Source organism: Oryctolagus cuniculus, chromosome 15, assembly GCF_051225735.1.
Source record: "Oryctolagus cuniculus isolate XC-2025 breed Fujian yellow rabbit chromosome 15, ASM5122573v1, whole genome shotgun sequence".
Taxonomy (NCBI): Eukaryota; Metazoa; Chordata; class Mammalia; order Lagomorpha; family Leporidae; genus Oryctolagus; species Oryctolagus cuniculus.
This window is the reverse complement of record NC_142881.1, coordinates 74,487,915-74,510,253: the sequence shown is the minus strand read 5'-3', so window position 1 is coordinate 74,510,253 and position 22,339 is coordinate 74,487,915. Positions and strand designations below refer to the sequence as shown.

Below are 22,339 nucleotides of genomic sequence, written 5' to 3'. Positions count from 1 at the left end.
CAAGCACTTGGGCCATCCTCCGCTGCCTTCCCGGGCCACAGCAGAGAGCTGGACTGGAAGAAAAGCAACGGGGACAGAATCCAGCGCCCCAACCAGGACTAGAACCCCAGGGTGCCGGCGCCGCAGGTGGAGGAATAGCCCAGTGAGCCACGGCATGGCCCCAGCTCCTCATTTCAACTAGACTTCCCCACCCTTTGAAGCTTCTGCAAGTTGCAGCACTTCAAATCAATGCATTACCAGTTCATTTTCAATGTACTTGTGAATGGAACTCTGGTTTGTCTGCATAGTTCCCTCCCCAGTTCTACTTCAAGAGCCTAAAAATTGGGGATGAGACAGGATCGCTGAACTTCTGTTGAATAATTTCTTACATTCCTACCTTGTACCGAGCATACAAATAAATACTTAATAGATAAAAAGAAACAAAATAACTCAAATTTTGAAGGCTAGTAGCTTAGTTTTATAAACTGGTTTGCTGATTGCATTAAACATTATATTTCCCTTTTCATGTATGATCTAGGATGCATTGCTAAATACAAGTAGGGAAAAAGGCTGGCTTAGTAGGCATTTTCTTAACAAGAAACAGATGTCTATTACCTGGCTCCATATAATAAAATGAGATAACTGACTAGACAATGATTCTGTGGCTTAAGCACATCTCGAACTAAGTTCTGAAGAACTCAGATTAAATGACAGTCAGGTTATTTGTTAGTCCTAAACCATTTTTATAGAACATTTTTGAAAAACACCAAGAAAGTATGGAATACAAGACTCTATGTTTTAGGAGAAATCATTCCCCAACTATTTCTAAACCATAATCTTTACTGCCTATATCTTCCTATTCATTATTTCCTGATACCGTCAACATTCATTTGACTAAATATTAAAGCATACTTTGAGAGTTTCAGCGAAAAAAGGACTTTGCTGACATAATATATTTTCAAAATGTTGTTGTTGAGGTGGAACAGCTGCATATAAGACTTCTGTTTATTGCAGGGCTTCTGCAAATATTACACTCATAGATACATGCAATGACAGGAGAGAAGACATTCAAATAAAATGAGCTACAGTGTGCAGAATGGAAGTTATTAAAGGCACATTCGCTTGTGCGGGACATACAAGTAAAGCTTTAGAAAGCAGCACATTCACATCTAAGAGACTAGAAAAACAACAACTTGCCTAAGAAAAAAACTAAAAGCCATAAGCAGATTAAAATTATTAGTGATTAAGAGTAAGAAGAGCGAACAAAACATCAAATAGCAAATGACAGGAGAGGAGGGTGAGAGCATTTGTTACTCACAGGAATTCTTCTCCAGGGAGTCTGGGTGTATTTATCAGCATAAGTGCATTTTTCCTCTTTAGATTTTTGGTGGCAGTTACACCGAGTTGCCTGAACAAAAACACACATTTTTACATTGGTTTCATTCTGCATACACACACAAAGTCATTAGGGGGCAAAATACCAAACCAAGAAAAAAGTTACACATTACAAAATGATTCTAAACTTTTATAGCAAATATCAATCTTTACTCAGTAGTCTCTCATCTTATTCAGGGACCAGGTTTGAGTCAGCCAGTGAGATCACAATTTCAAACAGTCCAACTACCCTTGGCAATCTCTTAAAGTGTTCAAAAACACAGTGGGTACTTATATGCTAAAAATATATACAGTATTATGTATATAGATATATATAGTGATACACAGTATATAAAGAATACAATTGCAAATTTTATAGTTTTCTAAATGATTATGGTGCTATATAGTCATTATTGTACTCTTCTTGAATGCATTTTTGATGGGAATCTACTTGCTATTAAATACCACCAATTCATAAGTCAGGCTACCTATTCATATGTGCAATGTTACCAAGCCTCTTTAATGATGTGTTCTCTTTACTGGACTGTAATTTTTTGAAGTGTCTCTACCCTTTGACAAGACCACAAGACCGTCTGTCCCTCTCAATTCTCAAATGAATTCTCTACATGTGATGCTTCTCAAAGTATACTCAATTATACAACACACAGTGTACATACTGTGTAAACTTTGGTGCTTTCAAATCACCATCAAATACAATGAAAAGATGGAAAATGATAATTCACTCTTATGTAAAGCTGAAATGTAACCAAATTATTTGTTAGGCAACCCCACTGAAGGTAAATATACTTTCTCATAGAAAAACCTAAGCAATCCTTGATTACTACATCAAGTTGAAATTACACATTCCTATTTTTAAAGTATTTACCAATATTAAAAATTTTCGCAATTGTACTCAGATTATTGCAATCTCCTATGGAAAATAAAATCCAACTATAAACAACAATCTCTACATTACATAGTTTCCATCATTAAGCAATGGGATAATTGGTGAAACAAACTCACTACTACAAATGCAAGTCAACTAAGTCTCTGGGAATTCACTGTAATAGGATTTAATTTTTAACATATAGGGGAGGTATGTACAGAGGAGAAAAAGTAATATAAAACACGGATCAGAATGCAAGTTCACTACTTACTGCATCCTGATTATCGCAATTCCAGAGATAATATCCTTTTTGCTAACACATGGAGAGTAATATTTGAGTTATACTAGACATTTGAATCTTCCATAAATGGAAAAGCCTAGTTTTTTAGTAACACTTCAACAGATGTAAACCAAGTGCCCAAATCACTCCCTCTCCACCTGCTTTCTGTAATAGCTGACAGATTGTATTCACATGGTACTCTTTGAGGAAGTATGTCTTCCCTTTTGTTCCAAGGAAATAGATCTTGATTAATCTGAACCAATGTATGCTTAGGAAGGGATAAGGAACTCAAATGTAGCTAATAAAACGGGAAGAAAGCCTGAGGTATTTCTGAGAAATAGCATGTCCATTTTAAAAACAAGTATTAAACAGATCTACTAGGGAAAATGGGTTCTACACCAACCTTTGGGTATTACCCTGTGAGAATGTGACACAGCTAAAAAGACTTTCTACAAAGAAAGAGAAAGCCACAAGGATTCTAGAAAAGCCAACCTAGAACTTCAACCATTAACCAAATGACCAATAAGTAACCATGGAAATGGATGGGTCCTATACACTTTCTTGTTATTTTAGTTTACAAATGTTTTTGTATCTTAAGTCACTTTTAGTTAGGGATTTAAAATATTCTAAGACATGCATTGATTTATGCTGGGTCATTTGGAGCAAGCCATTAAATAAGAGTTACTAATTATCCCACACCCCTGGGCCAGACATTAGGCCAATAAACTAAATGCATGGTTCATTTAACTCCCACAACCCTCTAACATCAGTATTTTTATTATTCCCATTTATAGAAAAGGCTCAAGAGAGAGAGATCATATACCTTCCTTAAGAGAACACAGCTATGTTTCAAAAGCAAGATTTGAACCCACGTTTAACATGGGTTTTCAAAGATAATTCTAGCCTATTTAACCTGAGTTTCACTTTCTATGACTCCATAATTAAAATCCTACACTAGTAATTTCACAAAATTATGCTGGTTTCAATGTACAAATACATCTACATTATTATTTAGTTAGTGTTTTGAGGAGAAAATAACAAGGATTCTTAGCATTTTGGAATAAGATTTGAATAGTCAAACCTCTCTACCTTTCAGAGCATTGTAATCTAATTTTATATCAGCTTGCATCACATAAACATGAATTCAACACTTTATACTGTCATTTTATTTTTCCAAAAGTTTGCATGCAAACATAGGTTACAGTTGAATATATACCTTTCCCACCGAGACTACTCAATGGGCCATCAAAGAAGGAGGTAACTTTCCCCGAAGGGAGGAAAGAACTTCCACTTTGATCATGGCCTTGTCTAAATAAGGTCGGAGTTTGTGAACTCAAGAGGCTTCCATAGCCTTGGCAGCTCATGACAAGAACATCGGGTGATTACTGACATTATAAATAAGAGTGTCGATTGTTAAATCAACAACAGGAGTCACTGTACACTTGCTCCCCATGTAGGATATCTGTCCTTAATGTGTTGTACTAAATGAATTAACGGTAAAATTACTGCTCAAACAGGACTTTATACTTTGTGTATCTGTGTGGGTGCAAACTGTTGAAATGTTTAATTAATATATACCAAGTTGATCTTGATGAAGAATGGGATGGGAGAGGGAGAGGGAGAGGGAGAGGGAGAGGGAGTGGGAGATGGGATGGTTGCGGGTGGGAGGGAGGTTATGGGGGAAAAGCCGCTATAATCCAAAAGTTGTACTTTTGAAATTTCTATTTATTAAATAAAAGTTTTAAAAAAGGATGTATACCTTATAAAATGACAAGAAAGCATAGAAGTATAGAACTGGAAGGAGACAACTTTGAAATCATCAAGAAAACCTTTGCAGTCTGGATAAAGCACTAAAGAGGTAACAGAATTTGCCAAAGTCATTAAACAGATTAATATTAGAGACAGGGCCGGCGCCGCGGCTCACTAGGCTAATCCTCCGCCTAGCGGCGCCGGCACACCGGGTTCTAGTCCCGGTTGGGGTGCCGGATTCTGTCCCGGTTGCCCCTCTTCCAGGCCAGCCCTCTGCTGTGGCCAGGGAGTGCAGTGGAGGATGGCCCAGGTGCTTGGGCCCTGCACCCCATGGGAGACCAGGAAAAGCACCTGGCTCCTGGCTTCTGCCATCGGATCAGCGCGGTGCGCCGGCCGCAGCGCGCCGGCCGCGGCGGCCATTGGAGGGTGAACCAACGGCAAAGGAAGACCTTTCTCTCTGTCTCTCTCTCTCTCACTATCCACTCTGCCTGTCAAAAAATAAAAAAAATAAAATAAAAAAAAAAAAATATTAGAGACAAGAAATGTCATCTGACTCCTATTAATGGCTTTTCTTGTGCCTTTTCCCCCATTTACAAAAAGTAACCTAAAGATGTGAAGAAAGAAATTTTAAATAGAAGGGCAATTTTAACTTTGATCATGTGAAAAATGCTATTACAAATCTCTACTTTCAATCTTTTATACCTTTTAAATTCTTCTGATTTGAACAAGTGATTTTCTAGAGTTTCAGAGGTAAACATTATACCTTTATAATCTTCCTGAATGACTTCCAATGCCCTATTGCAAAAAAGACATGTTTCTCCTTAAAACTCATTTAATAAGATGTCTGCTTCAGCACGTCATTAACTGCTGTTAATGACTAGCATTAAATCCTCTCCAGCTCTCTAAATCTATGGAGACAAACTGTACCAACATTAAGCTCTAGAATCAAGAACAGGAACTGCCACATTTCACAAAGTTTGCTGTGCATATGAGGCCACAATTCCCCTTCAGTTTATTTAAATGAGCTCACTTTTCTGTTTTCTTAAATTTTTCATGTATCCTCCAAGATACAGTCTTTCAACCTACTAGTAGTTACTTTAAAGCATGCCACAGGGTCCAGTGTTGTGGGGTAGGGGGTGAAGCTTCCACCTGCAATGCTGGCATCCCATGTGGATACCAGTTCTTGTCCTGACTGCTCAACTTCCTAGCCAGCTTCCTGCTAATATGCCTGGGAAAGATGGTCCAAATGCTTGGGCCCATGCACCCACATAGGAGACCTAGATGAAGTTCCTGACAACTGGCTTCAGCATAGAGCAGCACTGGCTGTTGCAGCCATTTAGGGAGTGAACAAGTGGATGGAAGATCTCTCTCTCTCTCTCTCTCTCTCTCCCCCCCTGCTCCCTTCTCTGTAACTCTGCCGTTCAAATAAATTAATAAATCTTTAAAAGAAAAAAGTATGTCACAAGGTTGATTACAATTTATTTAACTATAATTTTAAAAAGAATGTCTAAGGGTTCATTTGTAGATGATAACATATTCAGTACTTCTGACTTCCTTCAGTTTACTCCTTTTCTGCTACCTTAAACTTTTACAATTTAATCTAAATATATTCTCAAAAATAGCAACTCAAATTTTTAAGTAAAAATTATTTTAATTTTAGAACTTCAAAGATTTATAAATTCCAACACTCAAATGATATATAATTGCATTAGATAAAATAATGAGCAGTAAATTTTCTCCAATCAATGGTTCAGAGGTTTAGCCCACTTAGTTTCTCTAAAGATGATTTCATTACTCCACTTACTCATTTTAATCTTCACTACCTGTTCTTGAGTTATTTTCCAATTTCTCTCTAAAGTATTTGCGATGCATTAAGTAATTTTTAGACAGATAACTATGTGGCATACTTTTTAAGATGTTAAAGGTCTGAAAATGTACTTTTGTATATAAATAAAACCGTCTGGAAATTAAATATGAGGATTATGACCTTTTTTGAAGTGTACTAGACATAACAATTTCTTGCTCTCTGTAATATATTTTTTGCAAAAGTTGAAGCTAACTTAATTTCCTCATTTATATATTTTTCTTTCTCCCTAAAAACTGGATTACTTCTCAGTTTATAGCTTTTTGTTTTATTTTTGAGATGCAGAAAGACAGATGGCCACACAGAGGAAGCTTCCATCTACTGGTTCACTCTCCAAATGTGTGCAATGGCTGGGGATGGACTGGACCCACATCTGGGAGCTGGGAACACAATGAGCGTCTTCCACACAGGAGGCAGGAACCTAATTGAGCCATCTCTGCTGCCTCCCAGGGTATATACCGACAGGAAGCTAAGTCCAGAACTGAATCATGGTGTTCCAGTGTAAGATGCAGGAGTCTTAACTGCTAGGCTAAACACCTGCTCCCTTGTCTTTACCACTGAGACATAAACATTAGGTCTTATTATTCCCCTTTTTAATTCTGTATCAGTAGAACTTCAATTTGAAATATTAGATTGTTCTTCAATCTAATTTTCTTTGTATCCTTAATCATAATAGCTGAAATAACTACATGGCCTCAGCAGCTCAGAGGCAAGTATCATATATACTTTATATTCTAAATGAGATTAACCTCTTATGGCTGAATTGTTTCATTTTTCCAAGATATTTTTTGATGACTAATAAAGATCTTCTTGATGGTTATGATTTTTCTGAATTATGTTCTTTTTATCCTAGCTTTTTATATTATTGCAAGCTAAACTAAATTAAATTCAAGACAGTATATATACTGTTTTTACATGGGATTAACACTGAAAATCGTAACAATCATAAAATTAAAAAGATTCAGACAAACTCTAAGGGATCACTCAACATCACCCACAGGGAATAAATATTTGACAGCTATCCCGATGCCTTGGCCTGAATACTCACTCTCATTTTGCTCACAGAGAAAGGAAATGTCCTTTTCTCAACTGCCCAGGATTTGTTTCTTTAACCTTATCTCTAAAGCAAAGTTGTTTACCCTGTATCAGTAAACTAATACAATTGGTAAATTGTTAAATCCCCCTAACAGATGCCAGCGAAAATGGAACAACAGGCCGACGCCGCGGCTCACTAGGCTAATCCTCCGCCTTGCGGCGCCGGCACTCCGGGTTCTAGTCCCGGTTGGGGCGCCGGATTCTGTCCCAGTTGCCCCTCTTCCAGGCCAGCTCTCTGCTGTAGCCAAGGAGTGCAGTGGAGGATGGCCCAAGTCCTTGGGCCCTGCACCCCACGGGAGACCAGGATAAGTACCTGGCTCCTGCCTTTGGATCAGCGCGGTGCATCGGCTGCAGCGCGCCAGCCGCGCCAGCCATTGGAGGGTGAACCAACGGCAAAAGGAAGACCTTTCTCTCTGTCTCTTTCTCTCTCACTGTCCACTCTACCTGTCAAAAAAAGAAAGAAAGAAAATGGAACAACAAAGAATTTTTAACACTGAACACTTAATATTTAGAATGGTTACAGCACATAATTTTATTAGAATGTATATAATCTACAAATAATGCAATAATAAAACTATGAAAGCCAAAAATAAAGTCAAACTTGAATTCTAGATCACAGTCTTATAAAAAGGATGTATTTCCCAGTTTGAAAAGTCTCCATTTTATATATTACACTATCATACTTACAAGCTGATGTTCTAATAGTTGGATTTTTTCATCTTTTTTCTTTATTTCTTCTTTAAGTTGTTTAATTTCATTTAATAAATCTTCATTCTGAAATATTAAAAAAATTTAAGATAAGGCATTTAAAATATCTTATTAAAGAGCACTACGTCAATGACAAAGACTAGGGAATGACCTATTTGTTCATTTAAGGGGAAAAATCTTTTATAAAAAGAAAGTCATCGGAGGCCGGTGTTGTGGTGTAGCCTATTAGGCCACTCCCTGCAATGCCGGCATCCCACACGGGTGCTGGTTCAAGTTCCAGCTGCTTCACTTCCGATCCAGCTCCCTGCTGATGTGCCCAGGAAAACAGCAAAGGAAGGACCAAGTGCTTGGGCCCTTGCACCATACAGAAGACCTGGAGAGAGTTCCAGGCTTCTGAGTTCAGCCTGGCCCAGTTTCAGTCATTGAAACCATCTGGGGATGGAACCATCTGATGAAGTTCTATATCTCTGTCTCTCCCTCTCTTTCTCTGTAACTCTGCCTTTCAAATAAATAAATCTAAAGAAAGAATAAAACAAAATCATCTAAGATTTAATGACCTAATGGAGTCTGACATGTAAGCAATGAACAGCAACAGAAGCAAGGGCTAACATTCACTCAGTAATTACTGGATGTTAGAAACTATGCACTTGAAAGTATTTAGGCATTTGATCTTAACTGTGTCACTTGAGGTATATACCATTATCTCCTTTTACACAGAAGGAAACAGGGATCCTGGCCATAGAATCAATCTGTCACATACAGAACAGTAACTTTAGCTAACATTTCAAAGGATGCTTCTCAGAGAAAATGAAGGGCACAATAGGCAGAGGAAATAGTATAATTAAAGACACAGTGGAATTTCATAGCTGGTTCAGCAATCAGCAAAGAGATAAATATGCCTAAAGAGTAATAAAGGAGATGAGTTGACCATGAACCACTTTCCTGAACAGCGCTGCCTGAGTCAAAGAGAAAAAAATATTGTCAGGTTCATCAACAAGAAATGCCCAATACTGTGAAATGGAAACCTACGTAAAGCTAAACAGGAATCTGGTCACCTTTACAAGTGTGAAGTATCATTACCCTACAGGCAGCCCATTTTTGAGTACTTCTCTTCACGTATCCAGAACAGGAAGTAGTTTAAGCAAGGGATTAGATTTTATATATATAGATGATACACCACATCTTTCCAGGCAGAGAAACATGCAAGCAAATAATGGTAATGGTGTTGTTACTAAGCAAAGTTATGTCATCTCCTCCAGACACACAGGGAATAACCTAAAAAAATGCAATCTTTAAACAAAAGTTCAGAAACAGACATCCTACAAAGGTGTTAACATGTCAGAAAATATTTTAAAATGTTATGGACAGTATAATTGGGAAAGACAGTTTTTATATCACTAAAAAAGACCTCAAAGAGTTTTAAGAATTCTAAAAATTCATAAATTAGACAAAAAATGGATTACAGATCACAAAAGACCCATTTTCAAGGATTTATCTAGAATACATTTAAATTCTGTAGCAAACAAAATAAGAAATCATAAATGTATTCGTTACATAAAATTTTCATCATCTATACAATTAAAGTTAAAGCCTTGTAAAACCTATGCAAACATGACAAAGGTTTTATATCGCAAGTCTACCAGAAGCTAGCTCAAACACCTAAAGTCACCATCAAGATTCCAACAAATAGTTCTCACAAACACACATGTAATCCGAAAAATGCTCTATTTGACTTGTTTTAGAAAAACAAAATACTGGAAGCACTTATTTTATAGATATTAAATTGAAGAGGGGTTATCATTGTGATTAAGAAGATTAGAGAAAAAATATAGCAACTCAATAGACAAAGCAACCAACCTTTCTAAACAAACATATGCCTATATGTATAAAATCACAAAAATATCTGCAATTCTGATTCAGTTATTCCACTTCTAGGAATCTATGCTGAAGAAATGATTCTAAGTGTGAAAAGATCAACAAGATACTACCTGAAAGTTTACAAGTTTACAACTGTCCCATAAGGGAACAAGTGAAACCCAATATAGCAAACTGATGGAACACTACACAGCCAACATTCCTATAGTTGTGGATTCTACCCATGTTACAGAAATGGACTCAAAATATGAGATCAAAATACAATGTGGTAAGAATATTAATAGACAAAATTTACGCAGCACTTACTACATGCAGGCACTGCTGTAAGACTACACATAAAGATGGGCAGGGGAGGACATGTCAGGAAATGCGTGACTCCAGTGGGGTCTTAAAGGAATGAGCAGAAGGTTCTGAGGACGCAGCAGGAAGGGATTCTGAATGCTCTACAAAAATACAGAGGGGAAGACAAGCAGAGCACATCTGGGGAAATAGAAGCAGTGATGTGGTCACACAAAGGCTGGTGACAAGTGAGGCACAAGTAGGTTTGTGAACCAGGCAAGGGCCACAAAGCACAGAGGGCTATAACGATGGGGCACAGACTTAGCCAGGGAGTGGTAGATTTACATTTCAGACAGCACTGACAGCATTTGGAGAACAAATTTGACAACAAAAGCAACAAAACTGGGCTAGGAATGTGTCATCAAAATACTCTATTATTCCAGATGACAGAAGGAATCTAACCAAAAAGAGTGATAACAGAGATGGAAGTGGAGAAATCAAAGTGTGGAGATTTTGACAATTCACAGCATGAGAGAGAAAGGCACAGAGGAGCAGTCAAGACACTCCTATTTACTACTTTAGGGACACGGTGAAAAAGTGTGCCACCAAAAGAAATGGCGAGTACAGAAGGACACAGATGTTCAAAGAGGAATATGTGCGAGTTTTAAATACATTGTTGGAGGTAGCTGTGGATAGTGTAGGAATATGTCTAGTAGGCAGATGGATTGCCAAGTAAGAAAGAGAAAATTTACGTGTTATCAGGTATATATGTCATATGTGAAATCATGACAGTAAAAATTACAGAGGAATGAAATAAAGTTATAAACTTAATACTCAAAGGCAGGAGAAATCTACATAAGAAACACAGGGAAAACGTGAGACCAAAAAAGTTAATCTCATTTTTAGTATCTTTTAGTATCTTTCAATGTTGTGATAAATGAGATATGTTGTGAACCTTAATTGCCACTTTGATTTTTCTTGGAAGTTGTATGTAAAAATCATAAAAAGTGATGATTTTTGGAAAAGGATTCTGAATCAATACTAATTGTCCAACAGATAAATTCAAATTAAACAACACAGGGATTTTAACTTAACAAAGTAGCAAAAGTTAAGGGCAAATCTGATTAATATTCAAGAAAGCAAATTTCAAGGCTGGTGCTGTAGTACAGCAGGTTAACAGCAGTGCCTGCAGCATTGGCATCCCCTATGGGCACAGATTCAAGTTTTCTGGCTGCTCTACTTCTGACCCAGCTCCCTAATACACCTGGGAAGGCAGTGAAAGACAGTGCAAGTATTTGGGCCCTTGCCACTCACATGGGAGACCTGGATGAAACTCCTGGTCCAGTCCTGGCTGAAGAGGCCATTTGGGGAGTGAACCAGCGGATGGAAGTCTTACTCTCCCCTTCTCTAACTCTGCCTTTTAAATAAATAAATAAATCTTTAAAAAAGGCAAATCCTTAAATTTTTATATATACACTTGAAATACTCCAGAAAGCAAATCTCTAAGTTTTCAATATCCTTATTATTAAAAACTTTCATTGTTATAGCTTTATTTTTTAATATTCAAAACATTTGAAATATTTAGTCTGATTACCTTATATATTTGATCACCATCTTCTGGTTCTGGACTGGACGGCAATGATAGCTGAATGTCATGTAACGAACCACTTCCATCATGCTGTCAGAAAGAAGGGAGAAAAACACCCCATTAGTACCCTAACTACAGACACTCATTTCAACCTGAATTTTCTCAAACCAAATGCTAGCATGGCAAAGAACAAATAGGATATAAGAAGTTATTACTCTCCTTTTCACCTCTGTGCTGGCAGAAGGAAATGTGGAAGAAGGAAAAGGAAGATGGGAGAAGATGAACCTGTGAGAATAAGTAACAGACACAGTGTAAGTGAATGAGGGAGACACTCACTGAATGTTTTAGACTGGGAAAAGGGATATGGAAAATTTCAAAGAATTTTAAGACTTTCACAGTTAAGAAAAATATAAAGTAAAAAATTGAATCTGCTTTGGTTTAGGTGTTTTTAGTGTAACAGAGTCAGAAACAGTCATATTAAATAATACACCAGGCTGGGCCACAAAATCCCTTCACTAAAATACTAGATAGGTGAGAACACCCTTTTCAGGACTCTGTTTATGTCAAGTCTGAGAACAGACATGGTGCTAGAAATCAGAAGAGTGGCTGATGCAGGGAGAGGGGGAACATGAGGGAACTTACCAGGAAGCTGGAAATGTTCCGTCTACACTGACTGGTGAGCACGTAAACCACATGCATGGACATTTCAGGGTCTACATTTAAGACTGGTACATCTGGGGCATGCGCTCAGCCTAGCAGTTATGCTATTAGTTAAAATGCCTGCATCCCATATTTGAGTACCTGAGTTTGATAACCAAACTTCTGGGGCAGGCAACAGTAATGTCTCAACTGATTAGTTCCTGCCACCCCCATGAGAGACAGGGACTGAATTACCAAGTCTGAGCTTTGGCCCCAGCTTAGGCCATTGTGGACAGTTGGGGAACAACACAGACAAAAACTCTCTCACTTTCTCTCTCTCTCTCTTTTCCTCTCTGCCTCTCAAATAAACACAAAAGACTGGTACACCTGGCACTGGACAGCAGGAACTCCACAGAATCACGGACAACACATACACTGCTTTGCATTAGTTTTAGGAAGTATATAACAGACCAGGAAAAATGAAAAATCAGTCTTAGAGGCAGAAGAAAAGAAAAAAGGGGCCCAACACAACAGAAAATATCAGGAAGACAGTCAACCACCAGGACTCAGGAAAGTGATTCCATGAACCTGTATGGCGATTTCAGGGGCCACACCTAAGCAGCACTTTCTTGCTGCTAAATAGCACTGCAAAGACTGAAAAATAAAAGATGACCAATGACCAGGTCGGAAACCAGCCTCTGGCAGGAACACACTCGAAACAGATCTGAACAGCAGGGCACAGCAAGGCTTTGGAAGCAGAAGTGCCACGGAAACCACAATCCAAAGGCAGCTGGTTAAACCTTGCGGTCTGAAACTCAGTATTCTCCATAGGTTTTAAACAAGATCCAGAATCTCATAACACTGTTCAAGTGTTTAAGACATGATTCAAACTTACTCAACACCTAGGGAGAAACCTCAACTCACGCACAGCAGACACCAATGGCAAAATGACACAGAAGTTACAATTAATAGGAAAAGATTTTAAGAGAGAGCACCAAAAAATCTCCCAACAGTAAGGGCAAACACTTGAGGGGGTGGAGGAGTCTTATCAAGGAAAAGCACATTTAAAGCAGAATGAAATGGAAATTTTAGAACTGGAAAGATCCAATAATCACAATTTTTAAACACATGAGATCGCTCTAAATATGAATATCTGAGATAATAGATTTAACTTGGCCACAGATCAACAGAAACCAATCAATCTGAATGATAAACAGAAAAAAGATTGATGAAAAGCTAAGAAATTAACATAGTCTGTTCAAGGATCTGATTTTACTTTCTTGTCATTAAAGTCACAGAAGGAAGGATGTGGGGCAGAAAAGATATTTGAATAAATAAAACTAAATATATCCCAAATTTGCTGAAGACATGAACCTACAGATTTAAGAAACTCTATTTAAAAGAACAGAAAATAGGGCAGGCTGAGGCTGGCATTTGGCACAGCAATTAAGATGCTGCATGCCATAGGTGAGTGCCTGGGTTCAAGTCCCAGCTTGGCTTCTAATTCCAAGTTGCTGCGAATGCCCACTCTGAGAGGTAGCAGGTGTTGGCTCAAATACTTGGGTCCATGGCACCCACATGGGAGACCTGCACTGAGTTCCTGACTCCTGGATCTCTGGTTCTGTCCTCACCCAGTACCAGCAGTTGCAGGCACTTGGGCAATAAAACAGTGGATGGATGATCTCTGTCTCTATCTCTTCCTGTCCAATAAAAATATATGCCCACATCCATATCGGAGCAAGTAAGTTTTTGCTCTGGCTCCACTCTCAATTTCAGGTTTCCACTCTTGTACAGCCTGAAAGGCAGCCAGTGATAGTTCAAGTGGTTGGGTTCCTGGCCCCAACATGGGAGAACTGAGCGTGAACTAGTAGATGGGAGAACTCTGTATGTCTGTCTGTCTCCCTTTCTCTCTGTCTCTGCTTTTCAAATAAACTTAAAAAAAAAAAAGAAAATAAACAAAATGTGCTCTCCAAATATAAGACAATTTAACTAAAAATCAGTAACAGAAGGATAATCTCTAAACATTTGAAAAGTAAACAGCAAACCTCTAAATTATCCATGGGTAAATGTCAAAGTGAGTAAGAAAATATTTTGAACTGCAAGAAAATGAAGACATCATGTTTGAAAATTTGTGGGATGCAACAGTGCTTAGAGGCAAAATTGTGGTACAGATGGCTTCCATTAAAACAAAAGTCAAATCAGTAACTGGAGCAACGTAAAGATAGAAAAAAACAGAAAGAAAACAACTCAGTGGAAATTAATTTAAAAAATAGAGAAATCAGCCGGTGCCGCGGCTCACTAGGCTAATCCTCCACCTTGCGGCGCCGGCACACTGGGTTCTAGTCCCGGTTGGGGCGCCGGATTCTGTCCCGGTTGCCCCTCTTCCAGGACAGCTCTCTGCTGTGGCCAGGGAGTGCAGTGGAGGATGGCTCCCATGGCAGACCAGGATAAGCACCTGGCTCCTGCCATCGGATCAGCGCAGTGCACCGGCCGCAGTGCGCAGGCTGCGGCGGCCATTGGAGGGTGAACCAATGGCAAAGGAAGACCTTTCTCTCTCTCTCACTGTCCACTCTGCCTGTCAAAAAAAAAAAAAAAAAAAAGAGAAATCAATGAAACTAATAAATATTTCTGTGAAAAACTGCCAAAGGGCAAAAAAAGATGGTTTATTTTTCTGAGAATTGCTAGAATTATACCATGCAATTGGATCCAAAAAGATATAGAATGTTTCAACAACTTTCAGTGTAAAAATAAAGTTTTCAGTAGTTTCAGTGTCAAAAAAAAAAGATGGAAGGTACATTCAAGACATATATCAGGAATGAAAGAGGAATATTATTATTGACATTTAAGATGGTAAGAGTAAATAAGGTAGTAATACTGTCAACGGCTCCATGTACACAAATTTGACAACTTATATAAAATGGAGAAATTCCTCAAAAACCATAAACTCTCCAAATTCTTCATTTTTGAAGTGGATGACCTAAGCAAACCTACTGACTACTAATGAAAATTAATCCACAGTTTAAAACTTCCCATGAAACAAATATCTAAGGCCTTAGATACTTAACAGCAAGTTCTTCCAACATTTAAAAGATCAACATGTATCGGTTTGATACATTCTCTTAAAGAAAATAGAAATGAAGTCAATTAGATTAGAAATTAATTAAATAAGACTAGTGTTATCCTAATCCTAACAAATATAGAAAAGACCACAGATTAACATCCCTCACAAAGATACAAAAGTCCTTAATAAATATATCTGAGAATCAATTTAAACAATATATAAAAATGAAACATGTCCTCAACAAATGAGGTTGATCCTAGAAAAGCAAGGCTCATTCAATGGTCAAAAAGCAATATAATTGACCACATCAAGAAATAAAACATAATTATCTCAATAGATGCTGATAGGGGCCGGCGCCGTGGCTCACTTGGTTAATCCTCCGCCTGCGGCGCCAGCATCCCATATGGGCGCTGGGTTCTAGTCCCGGCTGCTCCACTTCCAGTCCAGCTCTCTGCTGTGGCCAGGGAAGGCAGTGGAGGATGGCCCAAGTGCTTGGGCCCTGCACCCTCATGGGAGACCAGGAGGAAGCACCTGGCTCCTGGCTTCAGACTGGCGCAGCGCACCAGCCGTGGCAGCCATTTGGGGGGTGAACCAATGAAGAAGACCTTTCTCTCTCTCTCTCACTGTCTAACTCTGCCTGTCAAAAAAAAAAAAAAAAAAATAGATGCTGATAAAGTTCCTAACAAAATTCAACATCCAGTTATGATTTAAAAACAAAACAAAAAAAAACAAAACAAAACCAAGGAACAGCAAACTAGGAAGAAAAAGGAACTCATTCAACATCTGGAGCTAGCATTTGGTATAGCGGTTAAGATGCTACTGGAGAAGTCTGTATCCCGCATCAGAGTACCTGGTTTGAGTCTCAGCTCCTCAACTTCTAAATCAGTTTCCTGTTGATGCACACCTTGGGAGGCATCCTGCCTTCAGCCAGCCCCATACCAGTTGTTACTCACATTTAGGGAGGCAGCAGATAATGGCTCAAGTACTCTGGTTCCTGCCTCCCATATGAGAGACTCAGCTTGAATTTACTCAGCTTGAGTTTCAGGCTCCTGGCTTCAGCCTGACCCACTCCTACTGCTGTGGACACTTGAGTAAACTAGAAGATGGTTATCTCCCCCCCCAATAAAGTGAAATTAAATTTAAAATAACAATGAAAGTTAAAAAAAAAAAAACTAGACTAGCATCATATTTAATGGTAAAAGACAATACTCTACCTCTAAGACTAGGAACAAGATACTCCTATTCAGTAGTTACTGGAGTTTCTAGTGCAGAAAATCCCAAAGTATAAAACTACTAGAATCAACCCAGATATCCATCAACTGATGACTGGATAAAGAAAATGTGATATATATACATATATATATGTATGTGTATATATATATGTGTATGTGTGTGTGTATACACTATGAAATGGTGCTCAGCCATAAAAAAGAATAAGATCCTGCCTTTTGCAACAAATTGGATGCAACTAGAAACCATCATGCTTAGTGAAATAAGCCAGTCTGAAAAAGAGAAATATCATGTTTTCTCTGATATGTGGCTATTAATATAGAATATCAAAAATGTATAGGAATGAAACATCTTGTGATATGCTTATTGCTTTTAGTCTTTGCTTATACTATTGTAGTACTCTGATCTTCCTATTTTTTACTTGTTGAATATTATGGTTAGTGTGAATTAAGCCTATGACTACAGAGTGGATTGAAAGCATGTATCTGCAAAGATTAAAGAAAGAAAAGAAGGAGAAGACTGATGGAGGGAAATGTGGAGGGAGAGAAGTATGCTTATCTTCTTAGAACTGTACCTATGTAATACATAACATCTATTCTCTTTATGTTAACAAAAAAATTTTAAACTACTAGAATACATGAATTTAGTAAAGTCAAAGGACATGAGACCAATATACAAAAATCAACTACTGGAAGAGAGCACTGTGGTGTAGCAGGTAAAGCTGCCAGCTGCTATGCCGGCGTCCCACATGGGTGCTGGTTTGAGTCTCAGCTGTTCCACTTCCAATCCACCTCCCTGTTAATGTGCCTGGGAAAGCAGCAGAAGATGGTCCAAGTCCTTGGGCCCCTGTACCCACATGGAAGACTAGGAAGAAGCTCCTGTCTCCTGGCTTCAGACTGGCCTAGCTCCAGTCATTGTGGCGATTTGAGGAGTAAACTGGTGGAAGGAAGATCTCTACCTTCCCCAATTCCCTCCATCTCTCTGTAAACTCTGCTTTTCAAGTAAACAAATGAAATTTAAAAATCAACTATTTTTGTGACAAGGAACTTCCATTTATAATAATCCAAAGTACAAATAATATATATGTATATATATATTTATACACACACACATACATATGAAAAAAAATCAGAAGGAATTAAATGGAGAGCTATCCTCTTCTTCACAACTGTGAGACTCAGTATCAATGGACTCAAAGGCTCACTATTGTTGGAGACAACTCCTAAATTCCACTACAGATTCCAGTAGCATTTTCTTTTTGTAGAAACTGAAAAATTCCGTCTAAAATTTAATATATTTTTATTTCTGACATGTAGTAATCATACATATTTTTGGGGTACAGTGTGACATTTCCATGAGTACATAAATGTGTATAAAAAGATCAGAGTAACTGACCTGTTACCTCATTTCTTTGTGTAAGTCCCAGCTCAAATAGGGGAAAAGCTATTTCTATCAAAGCACAAGAGTTTCAGATTGTGAATATAATCAGCAACTGAATTGATTAATAAAACCACCCTCCCAAATAACTTTGACATTGAACACTGACAGTGCTGTCTATTAAACCTGGACTAAGATAAAAGTGTCCAATCACATCAAAATTACTGAACAGTTTGAGAAATGCTTCTTTAAGCATTAGGGAGAAAAAAAATCATGAAATGGGTAAGAAAAGATTCTCTTTTTAAAGATTACTGAAGAAATAACTTCATGCATGCAATTTTTATGCTTCACATGACACTAAGGAGCCAACATTTATCCAGTGCCAGGCACTGTTTAAACATTTTGCATAAATATTTTAATAAATGCACAGAAGCAAATATCACATCAAAAAAATTCACACCAACTGAAAAAGTGTTATGTTTTCTGATTTTCCAAGTATTCTAGGCGTCTTTACTGAGTGAAGCATCTTAGCAATTTCTACAAGTTATACTCTTTGAATTCTAAACACAATTAGAATACTAACACATTCATCAGTTTTAAAAGATGGATAACCTTTCTCTAATCTAAGAGCAGTAGAGGACTACTGTCAGCAAACCACTTTGTACTCTTCTTTTTCCACATAGAATTAAGGCATTCTTTTGTTCTAATGATGTAACTTCCACGCATTAACTTGTCGGAAAACCCTGTAACAAACTCCCTCTTACCCAAGTGGTTCTTCCATTAGTTTGCAAAAACTGAGATCTTCCTATGAGTTCCAGAGCAGCTGCAATGGACATGGACAGTTGAGATGACTAACAAAGCAGTCTGGCAGCGTGGCCCCATCCCTGCTGACAAGCATCATCAGTGATGTCAACAAAGCTGCCTTGTGTTTCAGAGAGGAGACCACACAACCACTAGAGGCCTCACAGCAAAGGGAGCAGATCGAGAAGAGAGAGGTCTTCTTTTCCTTTTCAAAAGCTTTTTTTTACAATATAAAAATATATGGATGAATAATCACAACACATCACACCACATACATTCAAGAATATGAACGAAAATCAAATTTTGAATATATTATTATTTACCCATGGGATTTTAAATCTAGTGAGTCGAGCTACATTTAAGAGGATTTTAAAAATCCAGACTTTTATATCATACAGCCTGATTTTCAATAAGCACTTCAGAGAAGAGGTGATCACAATAGATACGGCAAAGGAATTTTAGAGCAAAAACCAAAAATATCCACGTGGCATTCAAATTGATTAGAATGTTGTTAATTAAACCTAAATATTTATTTTGTACATATGTGAATCTGGACTCGTTTTCTTGAGGTTTGTTTACAGTTTGTTGGTTGTTTGGCTGTTTGGTTTTTGTTGTGGTGTTGGTTTTTTGTTTTGTTTTGTTTTGTTTTGTTTTTGGTCACTTACCAGGAAGTTTTTGAGCCTAAACAGTTTGAGAAACATGGCCCTGCAGCAAGGTGGCTTAGCACTGTATGTTGATTCCACACAGAGTGAGCAAGTAGCCTCGTGGGGTTGTGGAACAGCTTGGATGATCCCAGAGTCAAGCCTGAGTGGGAAGATGACAGCACATGCAAAGGACGAGCAGCCTGGCGAGCGCTGCCAGACCTCCCACGGGATAAAGAGGAAAGGGTCTGGTGCCATGTGTCTCACCCAAACAGAACCAGAAGCCTGTTCATGTGTGGGCAGCAACTAACATGTGGTGTCAGAGCCCAAGCAGCACAGGAGGCATCTACATGGAGAGGGCGACTGGGATGGAATATCAGAGCCCAAGGGGTGATGAGGAGCCAGCGCCTGTATGTAGAGGGTACAGGGCAGCCATGTGGGGAGATTCACACCTCAGTAGGGTGAGAAGAGCACCCTCAAATATGCAAGGCCCAGCACACTCCATCAAGGTCCAAGGGAGCTGGGCAGAGGAACCACACCACAAAGGGAGCGACTGGTGGTAAAGAAACTGATTATTCCCCCAGGGATTGATCAAGTGAGTGAACGTATTAAGGTAAATGGAAACCAGTCATCTTTCTGAGAAGGGATGTATGAATTGTGGAAAAGGAGTAATGTTGCATTTAGAACAGAACTTAAGTTATGGGTATGAACTTAGTTTTTAATACATAGAGAAATATAGTCACAAGTATGTATATAAACACCCATAAATGCATATACGCATACATACACATATCACACATATCTCAAGCTTAAGGGCACACAACAGCAATAAGCAACATCTAACCTCCAGATCATGGCTTCTAAATACCATTCCACTCAAAGGAACCCAGGGTACTTGAGAAAAGGGGAAGGGCATGTTTCCAGCTTGGGACAGAGAAAGCACTAAATAAGTTGGAGACATCTTGTCTTGTCAAAAAGCAAAGTATTGAAGGAATGATGAGGACATGTGAAAGGAACACAGAAGCCAGCTTGAAAAAGTCCTCAACAGCCCAATCTTGGATAGTGTGAACAACAAAATACATTACATTAATAGATTACAACCGATTCAAAAAAATATGAAAGCATGAATATATACCATTATAAACCAATCACTGAATAAATTGAAAATCTGATGAGGAATGGAGACTTATTAGTTTCAAAATTCCCCCCTGCAAAATACTAATTATAAAGGGGCAAAGAGTAAATTATAAAGAGGGCTAGCAGTCAGCACCTTCAAAGTTACCAGCACTTTTGGACATGTGCCACTTGATGGGATGAACTGAAAATGGAGCAGTATGGCTGCTGTGCCATTTCTGTCAACAATGCAGAACCTGAATCCAATCTGTTGCTACAACAGACAAACCCAAATGGAGGAGCGGTCTGCAGAATAGCTGCTCTATAATATTACACAGTGTCTGTCAAGTCAGCAAAGCCAAGGGAAAACTAAAAGGTCAGCTGCAGACTAAGGCAAGCTACAGAGACATGATACCTAAATGCACTATATGATTCTAAAATGGGTCTTTTTGCAATAAAGGATGTTACCAGAACAAACAGCAAGACCTTAACAGTTCCTGGGGATTATAAGCTAGTGATTTATCAGTGTGATTTTCTGATTTTGATGACTTCCCTGTGGTTCTACCACAGAATATCCTTACTTGTAGGAAACGCACACTTAAGTGTTTCAAAGTGATGCAGGCAACTCACTTGAAAATACTCAAGAAAAACATTATTGAAACTGTGCTTGGAATGTCATTGTAAGAATGAGAATGTCTCCCAAAAATGTAATATGAAAAATAAGTAAAACAAATTTTCTTCCCTTCACAAAAAGTATTCACAAAAAGAGATATAGGAAGTATCAAATTTATCAATCAAATATTGAAAGCATTCCTATCAACTTCAAGAACAAGACAGGAATAATTCAATATTTCACTCAAATTCTCAGCTAGTACATGAGGCCAAGAAAAATACAATCAATGAAAAGGAAAAACCATAACTATCATTACTGCAGAAGATATGCTCATTTACATAAAAAATTTCCCCCAAAATCTATGGATAAATTATTAGAGTAATAATTTTATCAAAGCTGCTGGATTCAAATAGAATACACAAGTCTATTTCATGTCTGTACATCAAAACAGTCCACTAGAAAATGGCAGCACTTACAACAACAACAAAATCTTCAAGAATCAGATATAAATATAACAAAACAATACCAGTCTTTTATGGAAAAAAGTATAAAACCTCACTGAAAAACTTATTTAAAAACAACACCAATACTTATATACCACGTTCTTGGATACAAATTCCCAAGTACTATAAGATGACAATTCTCCCTGACATTGATCTCTTAGTTTAATGCTATGCCCATCAAAATCCCAAAAGTGTTTATCACAGGACTCAAGAAAGTAATTCCAGCATTTTAGGAAAAAGCAAAGGACTAAGAATAGTGAGGACACTTCTGAGGAAGACTAAGACAGGAAATTATGATGATGTCAAGGTAAGCAACACTTAGACTGTATAATTTGGCACCAAGACAGTGTCCTATATAATGAATACCTGATTTTTTAAAGAGCAGGCACAGTATTAGAGGACAAGGAAGGGACTCAGTACTTTCAACCCCGAACCCAATGATTATCAGATGAAAACAAATGAAAGCAGATCTTTACCTCACATCTTACGTATGCCAAAATCACTTCCAAGGTATCTGAGATTGAACTGTCAAAACTCACAAAGACAAAATAATTCTTAGAAAAGACTAGAGAATATTTTTATGACTTCAGAGAAAGGAAGAATTTCTCAGAACAAAGATTTCTAAAAGCACAAACTTCAAAAGAGAAAGTCTGATAAGTTCAACTGCATTAGACTTAAGAACCT

At 38.0% G+C, this 22,339-nt stretch overlaps 1 protein-coding gene across 15 annotated transcripts in view; it reads right to left on the bottom strand.

Annotated features, from left to right (window-relative positions):
- Positions 1-22,339, bottom strand: part of CCSER2 (coiled-coil serine rich protein 2) — a 158,992-nt gene that overhangs the window by 50,618 nt on the left and 86,035 nt on the right. For all 15 annotated transcript variants that reach the window (XM_089314124.1, XM_089314123.1, XM_089314125.1 and 12 more), the window contains 3 exons: positions 11,684-11,767; positions 7,915-8,001; positions 1,298-1,387 (listed from right to left, as the gene is read on the bottom strand). In XM_089314124.1, coding sequence (XP_089170250.1) covers positions 1,298-1,387; positions 7,915-8,001; positions 11,684-11,767 — 261 coding nt within the window. The remainder of the gene's footprint in view (positions 1-1,297; positions 1,388-7,914; positions 8,002-11,683; positions 11,768-22,339) is intronic.